Source organism: Esox lucius, chromosome 15 (genome assembly GCF_011004845.1).
Source record: "Esox lucius isolate fEsoLuc1 chromosome 15, fEsoLuc1.pri, whole genome shotgun sequence".
NCBI classification, from domain to species: Eukaryota; Metazoa; Chordata; class Actinopteri; order Esociformes; family Esocidae; genus Esox; species Esox lucius.
The window spans coordinates 5,544,180-5,565,618 of NC_047583.1; the positions used below are offsets into that span (position 1 = coordinate 5,544,180).

At 44.3% G+C, this 21,439-nt stretch overlaps 1 protein-coding gene across 8 annotated transcripts; it reads left to right on the forward strand.

Moving 5' to 3' along the window:
* Nucleotides 1–3,004: 3,004 nt before the first annotated feature.
* Nucleotides 3,005–21,236, forward strand: si:ch211-132f19.7 (adenylate cyclase type 8). 8 transcript variants are annotated; one of them, XM_034297526.1, is made up of 23 exons: nt 3,005–4,825; nt 5,794–5,868; nt 6,202–6,577; nt 7,041–7,241; nt 7,536–7,781; nt 8,305–8,533; nt 8,709–8,858; nt 10,734–10,864; nt 12,573–12,684; nt 12,785–12,912; nt 13,061–13,469; nt 13,618–13,806; nt 14,406–14,518; nt 14,802–15,003; nt 15,887–15,982; nt 16,232–16,398; nt 16,490–16,571; nt 16,691–16,849; nt 17,148–17,294; nt 17,411–17,503; nt 17,862–17,976; nt 18,930–19,054; nt 20,128–21,236. In XM_034297526.1, exons 3-23 carry the CDS (start codon nt 6,252–6,254, stop codon nt 20,404–20,406), a joined length of 3,699 nt encoding a protein of 1,232 aa, XP_034153417.1. In that variant the 5' UTR covers nt 3,005–4,825; nt 5,794–5,868; nt 6,202–6,251; the 3' UTR covers nt 20,407–21,236. The 8 variants fall into 8 exon arrangements, with proteins under 8 accessions (XP_034153417.1, XP_034153413.1, XP_034153414.1 ...); XM_034297522.1 differs by having other exon boundaries at nt 3,005–5,908; XM_034297523.1 differs by having other exon boundaries at nt 5,794–6,577.
* The last annotated feature ends 203 nt before the right edge of the window (nt 21,237–21,439 follow it).

The window sequence follows — 21,439 nt, forward strand, 5'->3', positions numbered from 1 at the left end:
ACTGGAAAGTTTTACTATATTTACCAGAAAGGTTAGTTCCAGACTCTTCTAGAACTATGCAGCTTTACTAACATTTGTATAGCTCATAAAAAGTATTTGTGTATATATTGCCTAAAATTTAGTATTTCCTTAAAATTTTTATCGTTTATTTAAAAATTAAAAAGTAATGTGAAATGCGCTGATAAGTAACGTTAAATCTTTGTTCATATTTTTTGCTGGCGATCTATAAAATCAAGTTTTCCTTGCAGTGGGAAAGTTGTGAATATCGACTCTGAGATTACCAATACCAGTAGGTAGAACTAATGCTTCCAGTGCACCCCTTGTACTTATATAGCCATTAGTAAGTAATGGGTCAAATAGGGAAACTACAGAAGACTAAACTGTCTTTGGTCTAGAGGGTCGTACTATACAGGTTTACTCTTACTACTAAAATCCCTGTCCTCACTGCACCAATTTCCTGTTTGCCAAATCGCATTTAGGTTTCATTGGTCTAGGTGACCTCTCACATTGGAATGTAAAAGGTGTTTTGCCACCTTCAGACAACTACTAAAATGACCACCGGCAACCTCAAAGCCTCCAGGACGCCTCATTGGTGGAGAGAGCGATGACATCGGCAGTGCCAACCCTGACAGTGGTGCTTATGTGATTAAAGCTGATGGATTATTTAGAATAAGTTATTTAGACATGGAGGGGGGAGGTTACAAAGCACCTATACCAGTTACCCCGCTCTCTGTCTGGACAGGTTTCGGTGGAGGTAGATTTGGCATGGTGTGATAGGCTTACTGATCCAAAATCCATATCCAAGTCTGACTTAAGTACCATACAGTACCAGTCAAAGGTTTGGACACACTTCCAGTTGGCTGGTGCTGTATTTGAAAGTTAAGATCTTCTGAAAGCGAGCTGGATAACTGAATGCGTTTTGTGAAACTGCCCACTGGGTGTTTTGTATAGCCACGCAACGCTAAATTGAAATTTTAGTTTTGTTCTTGTCAGAGGTGTAAGTTTACTGTTCTCGCTATGCCAACTTACATGTTTAATAAGGTACAGCTAAGACACAAGAAAATACTTTAATCTTTTTCTTGTAGCGAGCATTGTATTCAAACACATAGAGAGAGATGAAGCATGCATATGGATCCAACCTATTTATATTTTTATATTAAGAGAAGTGAACACTATGAAAAACGTGTACTTACAGGCCTTGTGTAATATGAACTATGATTTAACTGTGTTGTTTGTGTCAAATACTGTATAATATAGTATGTTTATGTATTTCAGTATTTATGGTGATGTTTTATATTTTGATAAGAGGTTATTTATTGGGCTGAATTGTTCCTGTGAAGCATGTTTCAAAGCAGGCCTGTGAGAATGGTGACCGGGGTAGCGGTTGTTAGCCCAGGCACCATGTGGTTGCTCTGTTAGATATGACACACGTTAGGTTGATTAGCTCATGAAAGCCGGAGACGGTGACTGATTTCTTCGCTTCGATTCTTAATTCAGTATGAAGCCGGGCCTGCCAGAGGTCGCGCCTCATTTCCGACTGTGTCCGACTGAATTTGCAGGGGTCATCACGCGTGACCCTTGAGCCACTTCCCACTTAGTAAACTCTCGTAAAGAAAGGAAATAGAAAGGTAAATGGTGTTTAGTGACAGGGCATTCCACACACAATGAAATGTATGTGAAGTGGCAGTCTTGTTGGTACCTCCTGAGTGTCATGAGTACATATGGGCCTCTATGATGTGTGTGTGTGTGTGTGTCTGTGTGTCTGTGTGTGTATGTGTCACGTGAGTGTGTGTCTGTGTTGTGTGTGTGTGTGTGTGTGTGTGTGTGTGTGATTCGTGAGAGACCACATTCCAGGGGATCTGAACTCCCCTGCTTGTTGATATGTCTACCACTGTTCTTTTGTATAATAAACAGGAAATGAAGCCACCAGGTTGTTCTGTGAATCATGGTTACAGTCAGTAGAGGGGCCTGGGTAGTGGGGATGGCAGTGAGCTTCTATAAAATCATATTTGGCTACATGATACTCCTGTAGCAGGATTACATTTTTACAAGATGACCTACAATGTGAACAATTCAATTGAAAAACAAACTGAAATCTTCGAGAGGGAAAAATTCAAAATAAAAACCTTAAGTGTGCACACCCTCTTATAATGGGGATGTGGCTGTGTTCAGAATTAACCAATCACATTCAAACTCGTTAAATAGAAGTCATTACACACCTGCCATCATTTGAAGTGACTGATTAATCACGAAGTTCAGCTGTTCTAGTAGGATTTGCTTGACATTATCTTAGTTGCAACTCAGCAAAAGCCATGGTCTGCAGAGAGCTTCCAAAGCATCAGAAGGATCTCATTATTGAAAGATATCAGTCAGGAGAAGGGCACAAAATAATTTCCAAAGCATTAGATATACCATGGAACACAGTGAAGACCATCATCAAGTGGAAAATATATGGCACAACCGAGAAATTACAAAGATTGACGAAAAGACGAGAAGAAAACTGGTCAGGGAGGTTTCCAAGAGCCCTACAGCAACATTAAAGGAACTGCAGGAATTTCTGGCAAGTACTGGCTGTGTGCTACATGTGACAACAATCTCTCGTATTCTTCATATGAATGGGCTATGGGGTAGGGTGGCAAGACGGAAGCCTTTTCTTACAAAGAAAAACATCCAAGCCTGGCTGAAGTTTGCAAAAACAAACAAAAAGTCCCCAAAAAAGCATGTGAGAAAATGTATTATGGTCTGATGAAACCAAGGTTGAACTTTTTGGCCATAATTCCAAAAAATATGTTTGGCGCAAAAATAACACTGCACATCACCCAAAGAACACCATACCCACAGAGAAGCATGGTGGTGGCAGCATCATGCTTTGGGGCTGTTTTTCTTCAGCTGGAACCGGGCCTTGGTCAGGGTGGAGGGAATAATGAACAGTTCCAAATACTAGGCCATTATGGCACAAAACCTTAATGCGTCCGTTAGAAAGCTGAAGATGAAGAGGAAGTTCACCTTTCAGCACGACACCGACCCAAAGCACACATCCACAAAAGCATGGCTTCTTCTGACAGCATTTTTTTATGTGCCATTTACTCCAAACCAGCTGCCTCTCTACCATAAAGGCTTGCTTGACTGTGCACTGCAGAGACAGTTGTCTTTCTGTCACATTCTCTCATTTCTGCTGAGAAACTTACAAGCTCTGTTACAGTGGCCATTGGGTTCTTGGTTACCTCCCTTACTAAGGCACTTCTTGCCTGGTTACCTAGTTTGGCCAGATGACCAGCTTGTCAGGCACTCTCATCTGTTTTCCCACAACTTTGACACACACACACACACACACAATGATACGTCACTCTGTTTAGACTGACGACTTCACTACTTTAGATAGCACAGTGCCACAGCTGGGTGGAGCCGGCACAGTTTAGATCATTCCATTAGTCCTTAAGTGAAATCTCCACCCGCCCAGGGCATCAGCCATGCAAAACAAACAGTTGGACTGGACAATTAACACATTATGCCACTGACCTCAAGACACCCTGCTACTGATCTCAACTAACCCTGTTACTGTCCTTAAGACACCCTGCTATTAACCCCAACATAACCTGCTAATTTACTCAAGACAATATGTTACCGACCTCAAACGCAATTTGTCATGAGTGTGGCCTCGGTAGATAGACTGATAGAGCCAAAGCGTCCTCGTGTTTAAGAGTCTGCACTGAATCTAAAGTGTTTTTACAACCGTTAGTTGTAGCGTGCACTCTTCTGTGACGAGCCCGGTTTCAGAAAACACATCTCTTAACGTTTCTTTCTAGGGACTCGATTTTCCCTGCTGCTGACTTCAACACACCCGACCTCTCTTGACTGTACACTTTCATCCCTCTATCTCTCCTCCCCCTCACATTTTTACCCCTCCATCTTTTCTCCTCCCCGTCACACTTGCACCCACTTGGGCCTGTCTCTGTCAGTCCGATAGGCCGGTTCAGGATTGGGATCAGCTCCTCATCCCTTCTAGTCTACACAGGATCAGTGCACTGTCATTCCAATTCTCTTTAATTCCAATTCGCTTTTTACATTTTAATTGGATTTTGGTTCACTGTCCGATGCCCTGCATCTAAAATAGAATTGACCCCAACTCTGGTGCAGAGGAGGTCAGGGGGGGAGCTTTAGTGCCATCTGGCCAGTCTATCAGCTCATTACCTGAGCTCCGGGCTAAGAGCAGCGCCACTAAACCCTCCTCCCACTGTGACGCCTGGCAAGACTTGACCAAATCTTACCAACATAGACAGTTATTCATCCACTGGAGTGTACTGGAACTGCTCGGGGACTGCTTTGGAACTGTTTGGGATCTGCTCTGGGACTGGTCTGGAACTGCGTGGGATCTGCTCTGAAACTGCAAGGGGAGTGCTCTGTATCTGATGGGATATATGGTAGTGAGAGGGAGACGGTTAGCAGATCAGAGTCCGGCAAACAGAGGGAAAGAGTTGGTTGAGGAGAGGAGAGAGGAGGATTGTAGAGGAAGACCGGAAAACCAGGAGTGGATGAAATGACAAAAGGGGTTTTGCAAAATGTTGTGATTGTTAAAAATGGGAAATATTGGCAGTAAATGAGTTGTTCTGAGTGAGCAGCAGATTAGCTGTGTGTCTAATGGTCGAGTCATGGGGGAGGAGTCGCATGGTACAAATGGACTACCGTGATCAATTCTAGATTTAGCACGCTGAATTCAAGAACAGCCGTAGTACATTCTACAACCCCACACAGTTTTAGGTCAAATGAGGAGAGTGGGTATCATGGGTCTACACACCTCATAACTGCCTCCAACGTCTCCACTATGGTAAGTTAAGATCCCTCAGGCAACCCAAAGTCGCACACACATTTGTGTTTTAGAAAATATGTCAACAACTCATGAGAATGATTTGCCACCTGTAGGATTACCAACATTAATTATTTAAGGAATTCCTAAGATTAGGCATGCCAGTTTTACAATGCAGGTGAGATCACTAGGTAAGTGTGCCTTCATGACAAATTTGCCTTCCTGGCTGGAATATTAGTGTGGGAATGAGCAGAATGTGTTGGTGCGAATAACATTGGACAGTTTAGAGATCCGGCCTGGTGGTAAAGGGGGCAACGTGGATAGTTTTTGTCATAATATCTTTATGTTTTGATTTTGACATCTTTCTTTTCTCCACCGGTACTGGGGAAACATAATGCCAAAGCAATATTTCACAAAAATATTTTCACACCATAGATGTACGTTCTTCAACTAAAGGAAAACCATACAGATGAACTACAGGGGAAAACATTCGGCCGTAAAAATAAATTGCCCAAAGAAATGCAGTATATTTTAAATGTTTCTTACATATACTGTATGCTTTCAGAAAATTATTCTATCACACCTTGTTGTTCTTCAAATAAATAAAAATACATTCTCCTGTTGCCAGACCAATATTTACGGCCTCACATTCTCTTAAAAAATTCTCAATATGTAATTCATGGTTGACTTAATGACAGTAAATTGGCCCTGATGCAGCAAAGCAGCCCCAAGCCATGATGAAACCACCTCCATGCTTTAGGGTTAATTTTTCTGTTCTAAGGTAGTGTTTTGTTTTGAACAAACATCTGGCATTGTGGCCAAACATCACTTTGTTACAGTGGTAGTTTTGATGTTTACCAAGCTGTGGTCTGGCAAACCCAAGCTGTGTTTTCATATGATTGTTTGAGAGCAGAGGCTTCTTCCTTCCTGAACTGCCATGTCGGCCAAGTTTGTGCAGTTTCTTTCTGACAGTGTCTTTTATGACTCAGGCACTTCGACTGTACTTGTGTCAAGAGAGGCCTGTGGATCCTTTGATGTTACCCCGGGGTTTCTTGGAGACATCTGTGAGCATGTTTTGTCAGCTCTTGGCCTGAATGTGATGAGGTGTGGATTGCCAGTGGTCTGAATTATTCTCAATTTGTAGATGATTCATCAGATAAATGCCTTATAACCTTTCAAGACTCACTGGCATCAATACATTTTTAAAATCTGTCTGGAGCTTCACAAGTTACTCCACTGATTTTCTAATCATTTGCACCTGTGTTGGTGCACCTGCTTCTAATCTTAGCCATTTTACGTAATGATAGGTGTGTACTAACTTATAGGTGTGTACTTACTTATTCCGCATAGTGCAATTGTATTTTGGTTGTTGTTATTTTTAACTCTAATCCACACAGGCACAGACGTATGCGTCCACCTGCAATAGGTGACATCACGAACCTCCATCATGAACCTTAAACCAAATAACCTCAAAGTGGCGGTCCAGAACGGCACCGTAGCCATGGCGACCTGTGCCAGGGAGGAGAGCGGCTGCGAGCCCCGGCACCCCGCTGACATCACTCTGCAGGCGCCAACCCTCTCTGCCGGTGCAAGTCCCGGCGTTTCTCCGGGCCTGCGGAGGAAACGGCTAATGTGGCAGTCCGCCGTCCGACACATCATCGACCGGCGTGACTTATACCCTCCAACCTCTGACCCAGAGGAAGGGTCAATGTCAGGAATAGGTTCCGGGGCACGCATAGTGCTCACAGATGCCTACATCAACGACATCAACAGGTTGGTACAAAATGGCCGGCATACATTTCCAACGTGGACTCCTGCCTCCGAAACTGCTCCTCTGTGACTCAGCTGCTTGAATATAAATGAATGAGTGTTGGTTATTACAAATGACAGCTTGCTTTATAATGCAATGTACATATTATTATATACTTAGAAAAGTACATATTTATAATCACAATTCATTATTTTATTAATATATTATTATTATCAACCACCCTTGACGCTGTTCTAAACCGCACTAATCCTAACCCCACCCACCACTATAACCCCACCCACCACTATAACCCCACCCACTACTATAACCCCACCCACCACTATAACCCCACCCACCACTATAACCCCACCCACCACTATTTGAGAAAAATCTATACATTTTTAATGTTTTAGTTTATAATGAAAGGACATAGGTTTTAATATGGGATGATTAGCGGTTGATAATTATGGGATGTTTCTTTAACAGGCAGATCCGTGGCAAGGTGTCCCGGGGGGGAGTGGGACATAAGCGGCGTTCGTCCGCGGTTCGTATCCACCCAGACAATCGGGACAGAGTATCCACGGAAGCCCAGAGTATCAACGACTCCCTCAGCGACGCCGACTACTTCGTCTCCTGGGGTTCAACTGTCAGAGGAGTGTTCCTGCCAGATCTGCATCACACTTTCAAGTAGGACACACAGATACACACACACACACACACACGCAGATACACACACACACACACACACATACACACCCACACACAGAAACACACACACATTTTCAACATTTCATATGCTGTCTTTGTACTATTTCCAATTAAATATAGGGATGAATGATTTGCACATCATTACATTCTGTTTTTATTTGCATTTTACGCTACGTCCCAACTTTTTTGGAAACAGGGTTGTATAACTAAAATATATATTTTACAGCATATTAAACTGTGTGTGTGTGTGTGTTGTTTCATCTGTGTGTTCAGGTCCCCAGACCTGGAGCAGTTGTATCAGCAGCATGCAGCCGGTCAGAGGATAAACTCTCTGGTCTTCACCAACGTCATTGACATCATCACCAAACTCCACATCCTGGGTCTGACCTTGTGGACGGAGCCTCACAGCCTGAACACAGCCAAATGCTGTCTGATTGGCCTGTTCATTGCCCTGGGGGTGGGGCTCTCCATTCTGGTGCTTTGTTCTTACAAGATGATGTCATCACCAGAATGGCTGAGGTATTAGTCGTGCAAGATTTTCCTAATCCACTGGGAAGTTCCACCTACTTGATTTAAAATAGGCACATCTGAGACCTCTTTTCATCTCTATAGGTGATGTGCTTGTGCACAACGACCTGGAGAAATACCATTAGCTAGTCAATTGGGAAAGTCAACTTTGTTAGCATAACCTTTGGAATATTGCTGTGAATGTGGAGATTTGTTTGAGTAGCATTGTTTGAAGATTTGTAGCTTTCAATGCCGTACTATTTTTCACATAAAGTACAAGTGTAGTATTGTGTAAAAGCATCACAAGACAACCGTAACATATGGTAGGTTCTGTTAGGATATGTCCTTTGGTTAGCCTGCTTCCTATTGGTAAAGAAATCAAAATTGTATTGCCATTTCCTATATTTGTGCAGTGGCCTGTGTAAATGATGTACATTATTCCTACATTCATATTGGTCAGTATAACTGCCTATCAAATGTAAATTGTGTATGTGTGTGTGTGTGTGTGTGTGTGTGTGTGTGTGTGTGGTACTAGATACTTGGCCCTGACCAGCTGGTTCTCCCAGACAGCGCAGGTGTTGGGTGGTGTGGTGGGGGGTTTGGAGAAGGACCAGGCGTGGTACGTCCTGTTCACTCTGTTTGCTACCTACACCCTTCTGCCCCTCCCACTCCTCTGGTCGCTCCTCACTGGCATGCTCACTGCCGCGCTGCACCTCCTGGTGGAGACGCTGTGCCACTACGACGACGCTGCACTCTTCAGAAAGGTGACCAGCGCACTCACGCCTTGTCCTCTCGGTGCTTCTCATCCTCCCTCTCGTCGTCCCCTTCAACCACGTTCTCCTCCTCATCCTCTGTCTCCTTCTCCTCTCCTTGGTGCGTGCTAACTAGTTTGATTGTGTGTGTGTGTGTGTGTGTGTGTGTGTGTGTCTATATGTGTAGGTTCTGGTGAAGGCCTTGTTGTACCTGGGTATGAACACTGCGGGGCTGTTCGTTCATTACCTGTCTGACCGCACCCAGAGACAGGCCTTCCTGGAGACACGACGCTGCATAGAGGGGAGAGTACGCCTGGAGAGAGAGAACCAGAGACAGGTAGGATGGGAAAGAGAGAGAGAGAACCAGAGACAGGTAGGATGGGAAAGAGAGAGAACCAGAGACAGGTAGGATGGGAAAGAGAGAGAGAGAACCAGAGACAGGTAGGATGGGAAAGAGAGAGAGAGAACCAGAGACAGGTAGGATGGGAAAGAGAGAGAGAGAACCAGAGACAGGTAGGATGGGAAAGAGAGAGAGAGAACCAGAGACAGGTAGGATGGGAAAGAGAGAGAGAGAACCAGAGACAGGTAGGATGGGAAAGAGAGAGAGAGAACCAGAGACAGGTAGGATGGGAAAGAGAGAGAGAGAGAACCAGAGACAGGTAGGATGGGAAAGAGAGAGAGAGAACCAGAGACAGGTAGGATGGGAAAGAGAGAGAGAGAACCAGAGACAGGTAGGATGGGAAAGAGAGAGAGAGAACCAGAGACAGGTAGGATGGGAAAGAGAGAGAGAGAGAACCAGAGACAGGTAGGATGGGAAAGAGAGAGAGAGAACCAGAGACAGGTAGGATGGGAAAGACAGAGGGAGAACCAGACAGGTAGGATGGGAAAGAGAGAGAAAGAAGCAAAGACAGCTAGGATGAGAAAGAGAGATAGAAAGAACCATAGACAGGTAGGATGAGAGACAGAGAAAGTGTGAATGTGGTCCGTGCATGACAGGAGAGATGGTGAAAGAGATGCACTTTTTGCTTTACTGTAAGAAATATTCTTCTCCAAGAAACTCCATATTTGAAAAACTGACCAGATGTATTCCAAATTTTAGATGATTTACAGACACAGGAAAAGCAAAAAATACTAATGGACGAAGGACCAAATTCCAGCCAAGTTTGTATTTTCCTGTCATACACTTGAATCCATTAGAAATGGAAACCGAATTCTTAAAGGTGGTATATCTGCCCATTCGTCTTGGCAAAATACCTCCAGGTCACGCAGTCTTTGGTCATGATCTACACATTTGAGATCTCCCCAGAGTGGCTCGATTATATTAAGGTCAGGAGACTGTGTTGGCCACTCCAGAACCTTTTTCCTTTTTCTGCTGTAACCATTGGATGGTCAACTTGGCCGTGTGCTTAGAATAATTGTCGTGCTGGAAAGTCTGTGCACAGCTTTCGTGCAGAAGAATGCAAATTGTCTGCCAGTATTTTCTGATAACAAGCTGCATTCACCCTGCCATAAACTTTCATAAGATTCCCGGGGGCTTTAGAGCTCACACACCCCCAAAACAGCAGTGAGCCACCACCATGCTTCACAGTGGGGATGGTATTCTGTTCACTATAGGCCTTGTTGAGCCCTCTCCAAACATGGTTGTGACCATGAAGCTCTATTTTGGTCTTGTCACTCCAAATTACAGTGTGCCAGAAGCCGTGTCAAGGTGTTGTCGGGCATATTGTAACCAGGCTTTTTTGTGGCATTGGTGCAGTAAAGGCATCTTTCTGGCAACTCGATCATGCAGCTAATTTTTGTTCAAGTATCGTCATATTGTGCTCCTTGATACAACCACACTGTCTTTTTCCAGAGCAGCCTGTATTTCGCCTGAAGTTACCTGTGGGTTGAACAGTACTGACTGGCATTTGCAAGGCTTTGGATATCTTTTGATATCCCTTTCCATTTTTGAAAAGTTCCATTACCTTGTTACTCAGGTCTTTTGACAGTTCTTTTCTGCTCCCCGTGGCTCAGTATCTAGCCTGCTCAGTGCCTCCATGTGAGGGCTAATAAACCCTTCATGCCTTTTCATCCCTTCATGCTAGTAAAGCACCTATTGAATTGACAGGTAGGATGAGAGAGAGAGAGTGAGAGAGACGAGAGAGAATGGGAGAGAGGGAAGAAGGGGGTGAGGGAGTGAGAACAACCATCATCCTGTACCTCTCATCCCCAGGAACGTTTGGTTAACTCCATAATCCCGCGGTTTGTTGCCTTGGAGATGATTGCTGACATGACCAACATGGATGATGACCAGTTGCAGCAGCAGTTTCACAAGACCTACATTCACCAGTACAGAGATGTCAGGTGGGAGTGACCAAAAGACACACACACACAAGACCTACATTCATCAGTACAGAGATGTCAGGTGGGAGTGACCAAAACACACACACACACACACACAAACACACACAAGACCTACATTCGTCAGTACAGAGATGTCAGGTGGGAGTGACCAAAACACACACACACACAAGACCTACATTCATCAGTACAGAGATGTCAGATGGGAGTGACCAAAACACACACACACACACACACACACACACACACAAGACCTACATTCACCAGTACAGAGAATAATAATTAATAATAATGTATTACATTTGTGGAGTGCTTTTCATTATCTAGAACTAATATACAGAGACAAACATCCAAAGGCTGGGAACAGGAAACAGAAGTCTGTAGGGCTGGTAGCTCTGGATTGGACTGAAAGTCAATTTTTAAGCTCTGAAAAGGGTCTGATAAAAATGTCTGGGGGAATGCTGGTACTGGGCTAGAGACAAATGTTCCAGGAATATCCCCGGGTTGGACCAGGGAAAACCAGACAGTTGGCTGCCTAGCAAGACTATTTTAGTTTTTTAGGGGGTTTAGATTACATGCATGGGCGCTTTAGGGGATGGTCTAGGTTTTGTGGAATTTTAACATATAACAAGTTCTTTTTTTACATGCATGCAAGGAAATTAGTCGTCACCAAAGTTCCTCTAATGAGAGCATGGCCTTCCTATATAGTAAATTAATAAGAAAATAGAGGATGAATACATAACAAGATGGAAGCAGTATTTGTATTCATTCAATTGGCTGACATTCCTCTTCAATGAGCTATCCTAACACTACTTTCAGCAAGCACTGCTCCCTTACTGTCTCCAGCATACTGAAAGGGGAACAAAAAGGGAACGATACACAAGGTTGCGGTTTAGTGGTAGAAGCAACTCATGCCTGTAACTTGAAAGGAAACACAGCAGAACCCCAGCAAGTCTGTAACTTAACAGGAGACAGAAACGCAGCTGAGAAGATCCGCAGTTTAAATCAGGTCATAATCAGGTCATCAGGCCAGAGTAAATGAATCAGCGTACGTTTCCCCATAACAACACCCTCCACAACTTATGCAATATTTTCTCTTGACCTTCCAACTGTTCTTAAAGATGTTACAACATCGCCCCGCTCTAAATGTTACGAACACAGTAAACTATTACAAAAGTAAGCCTGCCTAAAGAAACAAACGTCAGTGTGCTACTGCTAACAGAATAGCATCCTCCATGGTCAGTCTGTCTGACAACACGCGGTGCAAGACCAGTGATCATCACCTCCACAACACACGCCTCCTAGTTTCTTGGCAACGCAATAGACTGTTGGAGTAGAGGTCATTACGTTTCCAAAAAGTTGGATCCGTTTTGAAATAAACCTGCGTCTTCCCCAACAGACAAGGTATGTATAAATAAAACATGGATGCCTGTTCATTCCAACAGCCACCCACTCCCCCACCCTGATAATAAATCTGTTCCTTAACATAATGCAAAAAGAAGAAAAGCTCGGACAAAAGCAAGAAGATAGTAATTGTAGTAGAAAAAACTAAACAGCCTTTTTATGTCGTTGGTCCCACCGATTGTTTTTTGAACAATTACACCAGTTTGGCGATCAGTTTGCTTGAAAGACCGGTCAAAACGACATCTGTCTTTTTAAAATGCAGCTTATGTACAGACAACACACTGTGTCTCTCTCTCTCTCCCTACAGTATTCTGTTTGCCGATATAAAAGGCTTCACCTCTCTGTCCATGATCCTGTCGGCTCAGGAGTTGGTCCGAACGCTCAATGAGCTGTTTGGCCGCTTTGACCGTCTGGCTGAGGTGAGACCACATGATCAGGTTATCCTCAATCAGCAATCCACGAAGTTGGCTCAGAGGAAGTTCCATGTGTGTGTGTGTGTGTGTGTGTGTTTGTGCGCAGGAGCACCACTGCATGCGTATCAAGATCCTTGGCGACTGTTACTATTGTGTGTCAGGAGTTCCAGAGCCTGAGCGAGCACACGCACGCTGCTGTGTGGAGATGGGCCTTGCCATGATCAACACCATAAAGTAACACAAGCACACACACACAGACACACTAGTCATGTCTTAAACCTTTCACTTAATTCCTGGACCCCAAATATAAGTATTTTCTAGGCAGTGTGACATTTGGTGTTAACCCAAAGCCTGTGTCCGCTCCGTGACCTCTGACCTGCAGGTACGTGCGAAGGGAGTTGAAGCGTGACGTGGACATGCGTATCGGGATCCACTCTGGCTCGGTGCTGTGCGGGGTGCTGGGTCTGCAGAAATGGCAGTTTGACGTGTGGTCCTGGGACGTGGACATCGCCAACATGCTGGAGGCCGGAGGTGTGCCGGGTCGTATCCACATCTCCCGGGCAACGCTCGACTGCCTGGACGGGGCCTTTGAAACGGAAGAGGGCCACGGCCACGAGAGAAACGAGTTTCTGCGAAAGCACAAAATCGACACGTTCCTGATTCGCAACACGTCCGAGGAGGAGGAACAGGAGGAGCCCGTCAAGTTGTCTCAGCGGTTCAGTCAGGAGGAGCCTGTCATCACCGGATGGACCACCACGCTGCCATTTGGAAACATCATCGGAATGAACTGTGTAAGCGACCATTGACCCTTCACCTCTGACCCTTAACCTCTCGTGAGTGTTCTGCTTCCGCCCTGAATTCTGTCTGTAAAATGAAACCCTTCTATCTAATGGATAGAAGGATTTTCAATATTTCTTCAAACATCTCCTCTCGGACCAGATCCTGGCGACCTTCAGCAACAGCTCTCTGTCCCAGTTGCCCAATCAGCTGGCGGTGCAGCGGACAGGCACGCGGGAGGTCAACCAGAGGATCCAGCGGGCCATTGAGGTCAGGAGCAGCGAACGGATGAGACAGGAACACATTACCACCTTCACACAGGAGTTCAAGGACAGACACATTGAGGACAAGGTAGGGGCATACAGACACGCACACACACACACACACACATACATATATACCGTGAGTTGATTGTTTGATTGCTTGCCTTCATGACACATTACATACATCTGAGTTCAGCCATTGTAATTGTTGTAGTAATTGTAATTTAGTAATTCTAATTGTTGTAGTACCTCTTCAGCCCCCTTTGAAAGAAAACGTGTATTGGTACTAACTATGTACTAGCTTCTTCAAACAGACCTACATTTTCAATGTACTGAAAATGTTTGGCATCCATCTTCCTTATTGGAAAAATATGTATCCATTGGGAGTAGCTCTTTTCCTACAGTATCCTCGTAAAAAAACCTTTATGAATTCTTATTATTGAGGTTGAGGTTAAAGTGTGAGAATAACAATATTATAAGATTTTTAGACTTTGAGATTCATGCTATTTACATGTATTATATTAGTTAGTTATAGATGTATATAAAGAGGTGTTTTCTCATATATGGACAAGATTTCATTAACAGAACCACTCAAGGTTGACAACTGAGCACATATTAATTCACCTGTTTGAGAACATTCCCATCCTTCCTAGTTTTGACATATGAATATTTCCATCTTCTTCCTAGTTTTCCCAAATGCGTGATGAGATGTTTAAGTCCAACCTGGTGGGATCCTTCATCATCTTTTTATTCCTATTGGCCTCTCAGGCCCTCATCTCTGCCGCAAGGTTAATCTGGTTGTGCGTGTCTGTGTATATTTGTGTGTTTCTGTGTGTATATATGTGTGTGTGTATATTTGTGTGACTGCGTTTCATGATTCATTAAATTGAAGTAACTTTTTTTTAAATGAAATCCATTGATCCTCCAGAATCAGAATCAGTTCTAACGTTCACATGCTCTTCTGCCTCTGATTTCATCCTATTTCTGTTCCCTTTCCCATCCACTCTCCTTTCCCACCTCGTGCACGTACACACACGCACGTGCACACACACACACACACACACAAAAACACCCGCCCCTCAGAATGTTTCCAATGCTGGTCCAGTTCGGGGTGTGCGTGTGCATGTATCTGTTGCTGCTGGTTCTGGTTCTGGCCGAGGAGTTCAAGCGGTGTCCTCTGGCGCTGCAGTTTATCTGCTGTTGGGTCCACGAGACCAAGAGTGCCAGAACCATCCTCACACTCACTGCTGTCATCATCAACTTTGGAGTGGCTTCATCAGATATAGTGAGTTCTAAAATCTAATACGATGATCACGTTGGTTCTCTGACCCGTTTCAAGCGTTTGTCCGTGTCGAGGGGGGACCGAAGGAATCAAACCCACTTTGCTACTCTTAGCTGGAGCCATGCTCCACCAACAAACTGCGTGGTGCCACCTTCAAGTTTTAATTTCGTTGCATTTGTGAGGTGCATTTCATTATACCAGAACCAACCCAAATAAAACCCACATACAGTGGCGTACCTGCTGAGCGTTCTGTCTCAGATACATTCGGCATGTAATGGATGAGATGGCATCACTGACTGACTACACAGGTCATTAGGTTTAGGCGCTGGCTGATACATGAGGTGACAGGGGCTATGAGCTGACATGGGATTTATTGTGAAATCATAGGCCACATCCTTTTACATCCTGTTTCAAATGTATTTATAATGCCCTTTTTGCAACGGCAGTTGGACAAAACACCCAGCCTGAAACCCTAAGGAGCAAACAACAACAGTGGTGAATTTCATTGGCTAGGAAAAACTCCCTAAGAAGGCCGAAATTTTGAAAGATACCTAAGAGGAACCAGGCTCAGAAGGGTGACCAGTCCACTTCTGGCTGTGCCGGCTGAAACATTTTAAGTCCAGAGTCTATTAAACCTACTCCAGGTCAGGCTATACCAGGCTGGAAATAGAGGTTGAAATTTGTCACAAATAGAGGAAATGGTGAATTCCATGGAATCACCCTTCTATGAAAACAGTATAATCTGCTACGACTAAGACATGGCTGGGCAGGAATGGATCCATGAAAAATATGATTGTTTCATGAGATCAATTGGGCATTTTGTCTTAAATGAACTGTTTGTGACTGTCTGCTTAACTGCATGTGTGTGTGTGTGTGTGTGTTTTAGCTTTGGTGTGTAGAATTGGAGGTGGAGCTTGACACTAAAATAACCTCTCAGCAGCACATCTCTACCTGGCCTGTTGATATCTGTTCTAATCCTGAGGTAAAAACACACACACTTTCAGCATTGAAAACTCCCTCTATGTTCCATGTTCCCTACCCTCTGGCCCAAACCCTTACCTTAACCTCATTACCCAAACCTAAACATGACCTAACCCTAATGCCTAACGCTTAAACTTAAACATTGGAAATACATAATTTCCTAAGCCTGTTTGGTGTGACTATTCAAGGTGTTTTTGTTTATTTCTTGAAAATATTGTTTTTGGTGATGAAGAGCTCTTGTCTCTTTTAGTTCCTGGTTTTCAGTGGGGTGGTTGCCATGGTGTCGTGTGCTGTGTTCTTCAGGCTGCACTGTCTCCTGAAGCTAGCTGTCTCACTGACGGCTATAGCTGTGTATACATACCTCATAGAGGTCAGCTACCACACACTGTTTGTGCAACACACATCTGGAAACACAAGGTAACATAGACATACACACACACACACACACACTAACTAACACAAGCAAATGCCAAAATGTAATTCCCGTCGTGTTGTATGCCCCTTGCAGGCATCAGTACCTGAGGAGGAAAGATGTGTGTGTTTTGCTCATGGCCATGTTTGCGATGGCTGTACTTTACAACAGTAGACAGGTATGATCTGTACTCCCTCCTCCTCCTCTCCTCTCTCCTCTTTCCTCCGGCCTCCTTTCACCCCTTTCCTCCTATCTCCTCCACCGTAATCCTTAAAATGCTGTTCCCCTCCTGTCCAGCTGGAGGCGACAGCACGCTTAGACTTTCTGTGGCGTCTGCAGGCCAGAAAGGAAGTGATGGACATGAAGGAACTAAGGGAACACAATGAATGTTTGCTCTTCAACATCCTGCCTTCACACGTCGCGCAACACTTCCTGGGGCGAGACCGGCACAACCAGGTGTGTGTATTTGCAGGCTTTTCTGCAGGCTTTTGTAGGACGGCCTCTTGAGTAGCAGCCCCTCACGTCGCTCATGTAGGGGGTGCTGGGGCCTTGATAAATTGGGTTACAGCACGTGACCTCCAGACTGCAGGTTTGTTTTGGAGTAGAACGAGGCATGAGGCCATTATGGGCTGGCCGCCAAGGTGCCTTCTGTATTTCAGGGTGTCCGGGCGTTGATGACCAGTGAATGTTTAATCCTGTAGTGTTATTCCTGGGTTTTGTCGTGGTATCTGACTTGATGTTGGTGTATGTTTAGGACCTGTACTCCCAGTCCTACGAGCGTGTTGGGGTGCTGTTTGCCTCCATCCCAGGTTTCACTGACTACTACAAACAGAAAGAATTAATCCATCAGGATGTGGAGTGTTTGCGACTTCTCAACGAGATCATCGCTGACTTTGACGAGGTAACAATCGCACACTGCAAGTGCATGAGTTGTCCGAATGTGATTAGTTACCTGCTGATATGTTTTCTTCTTTATTCTGTCTCTTCTCATTTCTCCGTGCGTCTTTGGGTCTCCAGTTGCTGGATGAAACGTATTTTCAGGACATTGAGAAAATCAAAACCATCGGCAGCTGTTACATGGCTGCCTCTGGCCTGAGTCCAGACAAACAGGTCAGTCAGTGCCCTCTTGGCAAGTCCACTGAAAACAATCAACTGAGCTACATTTAAAGTACTATCAAATACCTGGAAGAATCACATTTCAATAGCTTATCCGTAAATGGCAAAATCTTTTATTTCAATGTTTTTTTGTGAAGAAGGATTACTAGTGAGGTGTGTGTGGTAGGAGTGTGAGGAAGGAACAGTAATGAGGTGTGTTAAAGGAGTGTGAGGAAGGAACAGTAATGAGGTGTGTTGTAGGAGTGTGAGGAAGGAACAGTAATGAGGTGTGTTAAAGGATTGTGAGGAAGGAACAGTAATGATGTTTGTTGTAGGTGTGTGAGGAAGGAATGTTATGATATTTGTGTCACAGGAGTGCGTGGATCAGTGGCATCACCTCAGTGAGCTGGTGCTGTTTGCTCTGGAAATGCAGGCGACACTCAAACAGATAAATACAGACTCTGGACACAGCTTCCAGCTCCGTGTTGGTAAGAAAACACACAAATACACACACACACACACAATGGTTGAATTGAGCAGGTACACAGGATATGCCACAACCCAGTTTAAACTAAGCAGAAATTCATCTGGTTGTGTTTCTACTACAACACTAGCCTGAAGCAATCTGCCCATCCCAAAATAACACATTATTAATCTGTTCAATTGTGAGAGTCTGAGCAATGCTGAAGTACTGCCTCATCAACAGAACAAGTCACAGCAACAGGTGGTAATCTAGGTACTGTCAGTGAAGATGTACATTGGCTGGCATCCCAGAAATCCCATAAATCCATACTGCCATCCAGCCTCTTCCCCAGTATGAAAACACAATAAGCCTGGGCACTTATATTTCTGGAAAACCAAGATCAGGCATTAAGCAGATTGAAAACCAGACAAAACTATGTGAACAGTTAACTACAGGGGTTGGAACAAATAAACCAACAGCCAGACTCATCAAAACACTTGCTTCCTGAAACATTTTAAGTCCAGAGTCTATTAAAACTACTCCAGGTCAGACTACACCAGGCTGGAAATAGAGGTTGAAATTTGTCACAAATAGAGGAAATGGTGAATTCCATGAAAACACCCTTCAGTGAAAACAGTATCTGCTACGACTAAGACATGGCTGGGCAGGAATGTTACATGGCTGCCACACTCCTTGTAGCTTATTAACATATACATGTAGCCTGTATACACACTTGCCAAGTTTTACTCCAATATCAGGCTGCAACAGTTGATTGTCTGATGGAACAGTTGACATATTTCATGAGAAATGAGTGTTGTAACTATGAGAAAAAGGCCTTTGAAATGTCTTTGGTTTCAAGTACATTGCTATGTAATTTTGGTACTTGAGACCAAGTTGTCAATTTTCTTTATTGCGATTTTACTTTCGCACGACGCACACAGAAACACACCCCACTTGACCTTTGACCTGTGTCTGTAGGCATAGCCCACGGTCCGGTGGTTGCGGGGGTGATAGGCACCACCAAGCCTCAGTATGACATTTGGGGCATGACCGTGAACCTGGCCAGCCGCATGGACAGCACTGGAGTAAGTGGGCGCATACAGGTGGGTCACATGTTTCATACACAACAGGGAAATGCTAACAACACAGTGGAGTACACAGAAGATGCTAATTTTAGTAAATAAAGTAACGACAGTGAGTGGAGATATAGGGTCATTCAGGTATATACTAGGAATGTGTTAGTGAGATGAGGTATAGGGTCATTCAGGTTTATACTAGTAATGGGTTTGTTGGTGGGGGTATTGGGTCATTCAGGTTTATACCTGTAATGTGTTAGTGAGTGGAGGTATAGGGTCATTCAGGTATATACTAGGAATGTGTTAGTGAGTGGAGGTATAGGGTCATTCAGGTTTATACTAGTAATGGGTTTGTTGGTGGGGGTATTGGGTCATTCAGGTTTATACTAGTAATGTGTTAGTGAGTGGAGGTATAGGGTAATTCAGGTATATACTAGTAATGTGTTAGTGAGTGGAGGTATAGGGTCATTCAGGTTTATACTAGTAATGTGTTAGTGAGTGGAGGTATAGGGTCATTCAGGTTTATACCAGTAATGTGTTAGTGAGTGGAGGTATAGGGTCATTCAGGTTTATACCAGTAATGTGTTAGTGAGTGGAGGTATAGGGTCATTCAGGTTTATACTAGTAATGTGTTAGTGAGTGGAGGTATAGGGTCATTCAGGTTTAAACTATTTATGGGTTTGTGGGTGGGGGTATTGGGTCATTCAGGTATATACGAGTAATGTGTTAGTGAGCGGAGGTTTAGGGTCATTCAGGTATATACTAGTCATGGGTTTGTGGGTGGAGGTATAGGGTCATTCAGGTTTACAACATGGACATTAGACAGGTTACACCAACATTTAAAGTGTGGGAACTTAAACAGAGGATATTAAATATCAGTGTTTACTTTTTGGGTTTTAACATTTCTCATAATTTTTCTATAAAAACGTCAACTGTGGTACAAATTATCACTCTCCATGGGTGAGAAGCGCATATCAAAGTCTATAAAAACGTTAGCAGCAAAGCCATTGCTCGAAACCTGTTTACGTAACAGAGCTTTTATTTATTTTTTTGCTTGTTAATCTGCAGGGATTCATGAATACGTCTGTGTTTATGTTCAGGTCCCAGAAGGTACTAGCCGTGTCCTGGTTAGGCGGGGCTTCGCGCGAGAGCTACGAGGAGAGATATATGTGAAGGGCGTGAGCGAGTGTCGCGGGAATGTCAAGACATACTTTCTCAGGAGCCGCGAGGTGTGTTCCAGCCATGGAGGTCGCAGTGTAACCCGCGGGGGTCCGGGCAGGAGCACCCTGGCTGCTCTAGTCTTCACCCTGGTCCAAACCAGGAAGAGGGAGAAACAGAGGGAGTCCAACGGTGGGTTCCACCACCTGGAGGTGTCATAAACCCTGAGGTGTGTTCACTAGGAACCAAACCTGAGCAAATGTTCAACGAATGAAGCGACGCTGGGAAGGACCTATCGCAGTTTGCCGGAGGATGGGCGTCTACCTGCTGGAGCTGTCGCAGGCATTAGGGTGGAGTTAACCAGGGGAGGAGCTAACTGAAGAAATGGGATTGGAGCTTCCCTTGTCGTCTTCTGAACTTCACCAGCAGCGCAGAGGATTGAGCAAAAGTCATTGAAATTATGTATTTTTTTGCTGAAAATTACACACAAAAGAATGTAAAGCGATGTGACACAGCTGACACATGCATGTGACAAAACATGTTTTTTCAGTCAGGAAGCTGGTGGGGTATCACCAGCAGCCAGGGAATGTCTAAGGCATGTCCAGGGAATGTCTAAGGCATGTCCAGGGAATGTCTAAGGCATGTCCAGGGAATGTCTAAGGCATGTCCAGGGGACCAAGACATGACAAACCATTCAGAGGACATCCTTAAGACACTCAGGGCATTTGGATGCTTTTCTCTTTTCAGTTTGTAGCTTATGAGTGGCGGTTAGCATTTGGGGAAGGTGGGCAGGCCCTATGGCTCTCTCTGGAGTAACACTATAAGCTAGACATTAAAGACTTCTGGGTGTCAAAAAACATCTCAGTGAGCCAAACTGGTTGATAAGATATCATGACAGGTGTTCTGATCCTTGGTCTGTGCCAGGTCGAATTACATTGCCTGAGAAGGAAACTGCACTTCTGCATATAAGAAAACAAACTCTTAATACAACTATACATCTATTCAATAAAATCACAAAAGCATCACTGTACTGTCATGTATGTCTTTGGTATATGCAGGGCCAGCTCCAGGCATAAGCAACATAAGTGTTCGCTTAGGGCCCCTGACTGCTAGGGGCCTCTGACTGCTAGGGAGCCCCCCGACCAATAGAAGAGAGGAGGCCCCAAATACAAATTTAGCTTAGGGCCCCAAATGGCTAGAGCTGGCACCGGGCATATGATATACAATGGGGAGAACAAGTATTTGATACACTGC

Bases quoted from the DNA above. Each gene is read 5' to 3' on its own strand.
- si:ch211-132f19.7 (XM_034297521.1), top strand. From the start codon at position 6,252: ATGAACCTTAAACCAAATAACCTCAAAGTGGCGGTCCAGAACGGCACC. The intron at 16,399-16,489 runs GTAACATAGACA...TGCCCCTTGCAG, and splicing joins CACACATCTGGAAACACAAG to GCATCAGTACCTGAGGAGGA. The intron at 16,850-17,147 runs GTGTGTGTATTT...GTGTATGTTTAG, and splicing joins GGCGAGACCGGCACAACCAG to GACCTGTACTCCCAGTCCTA.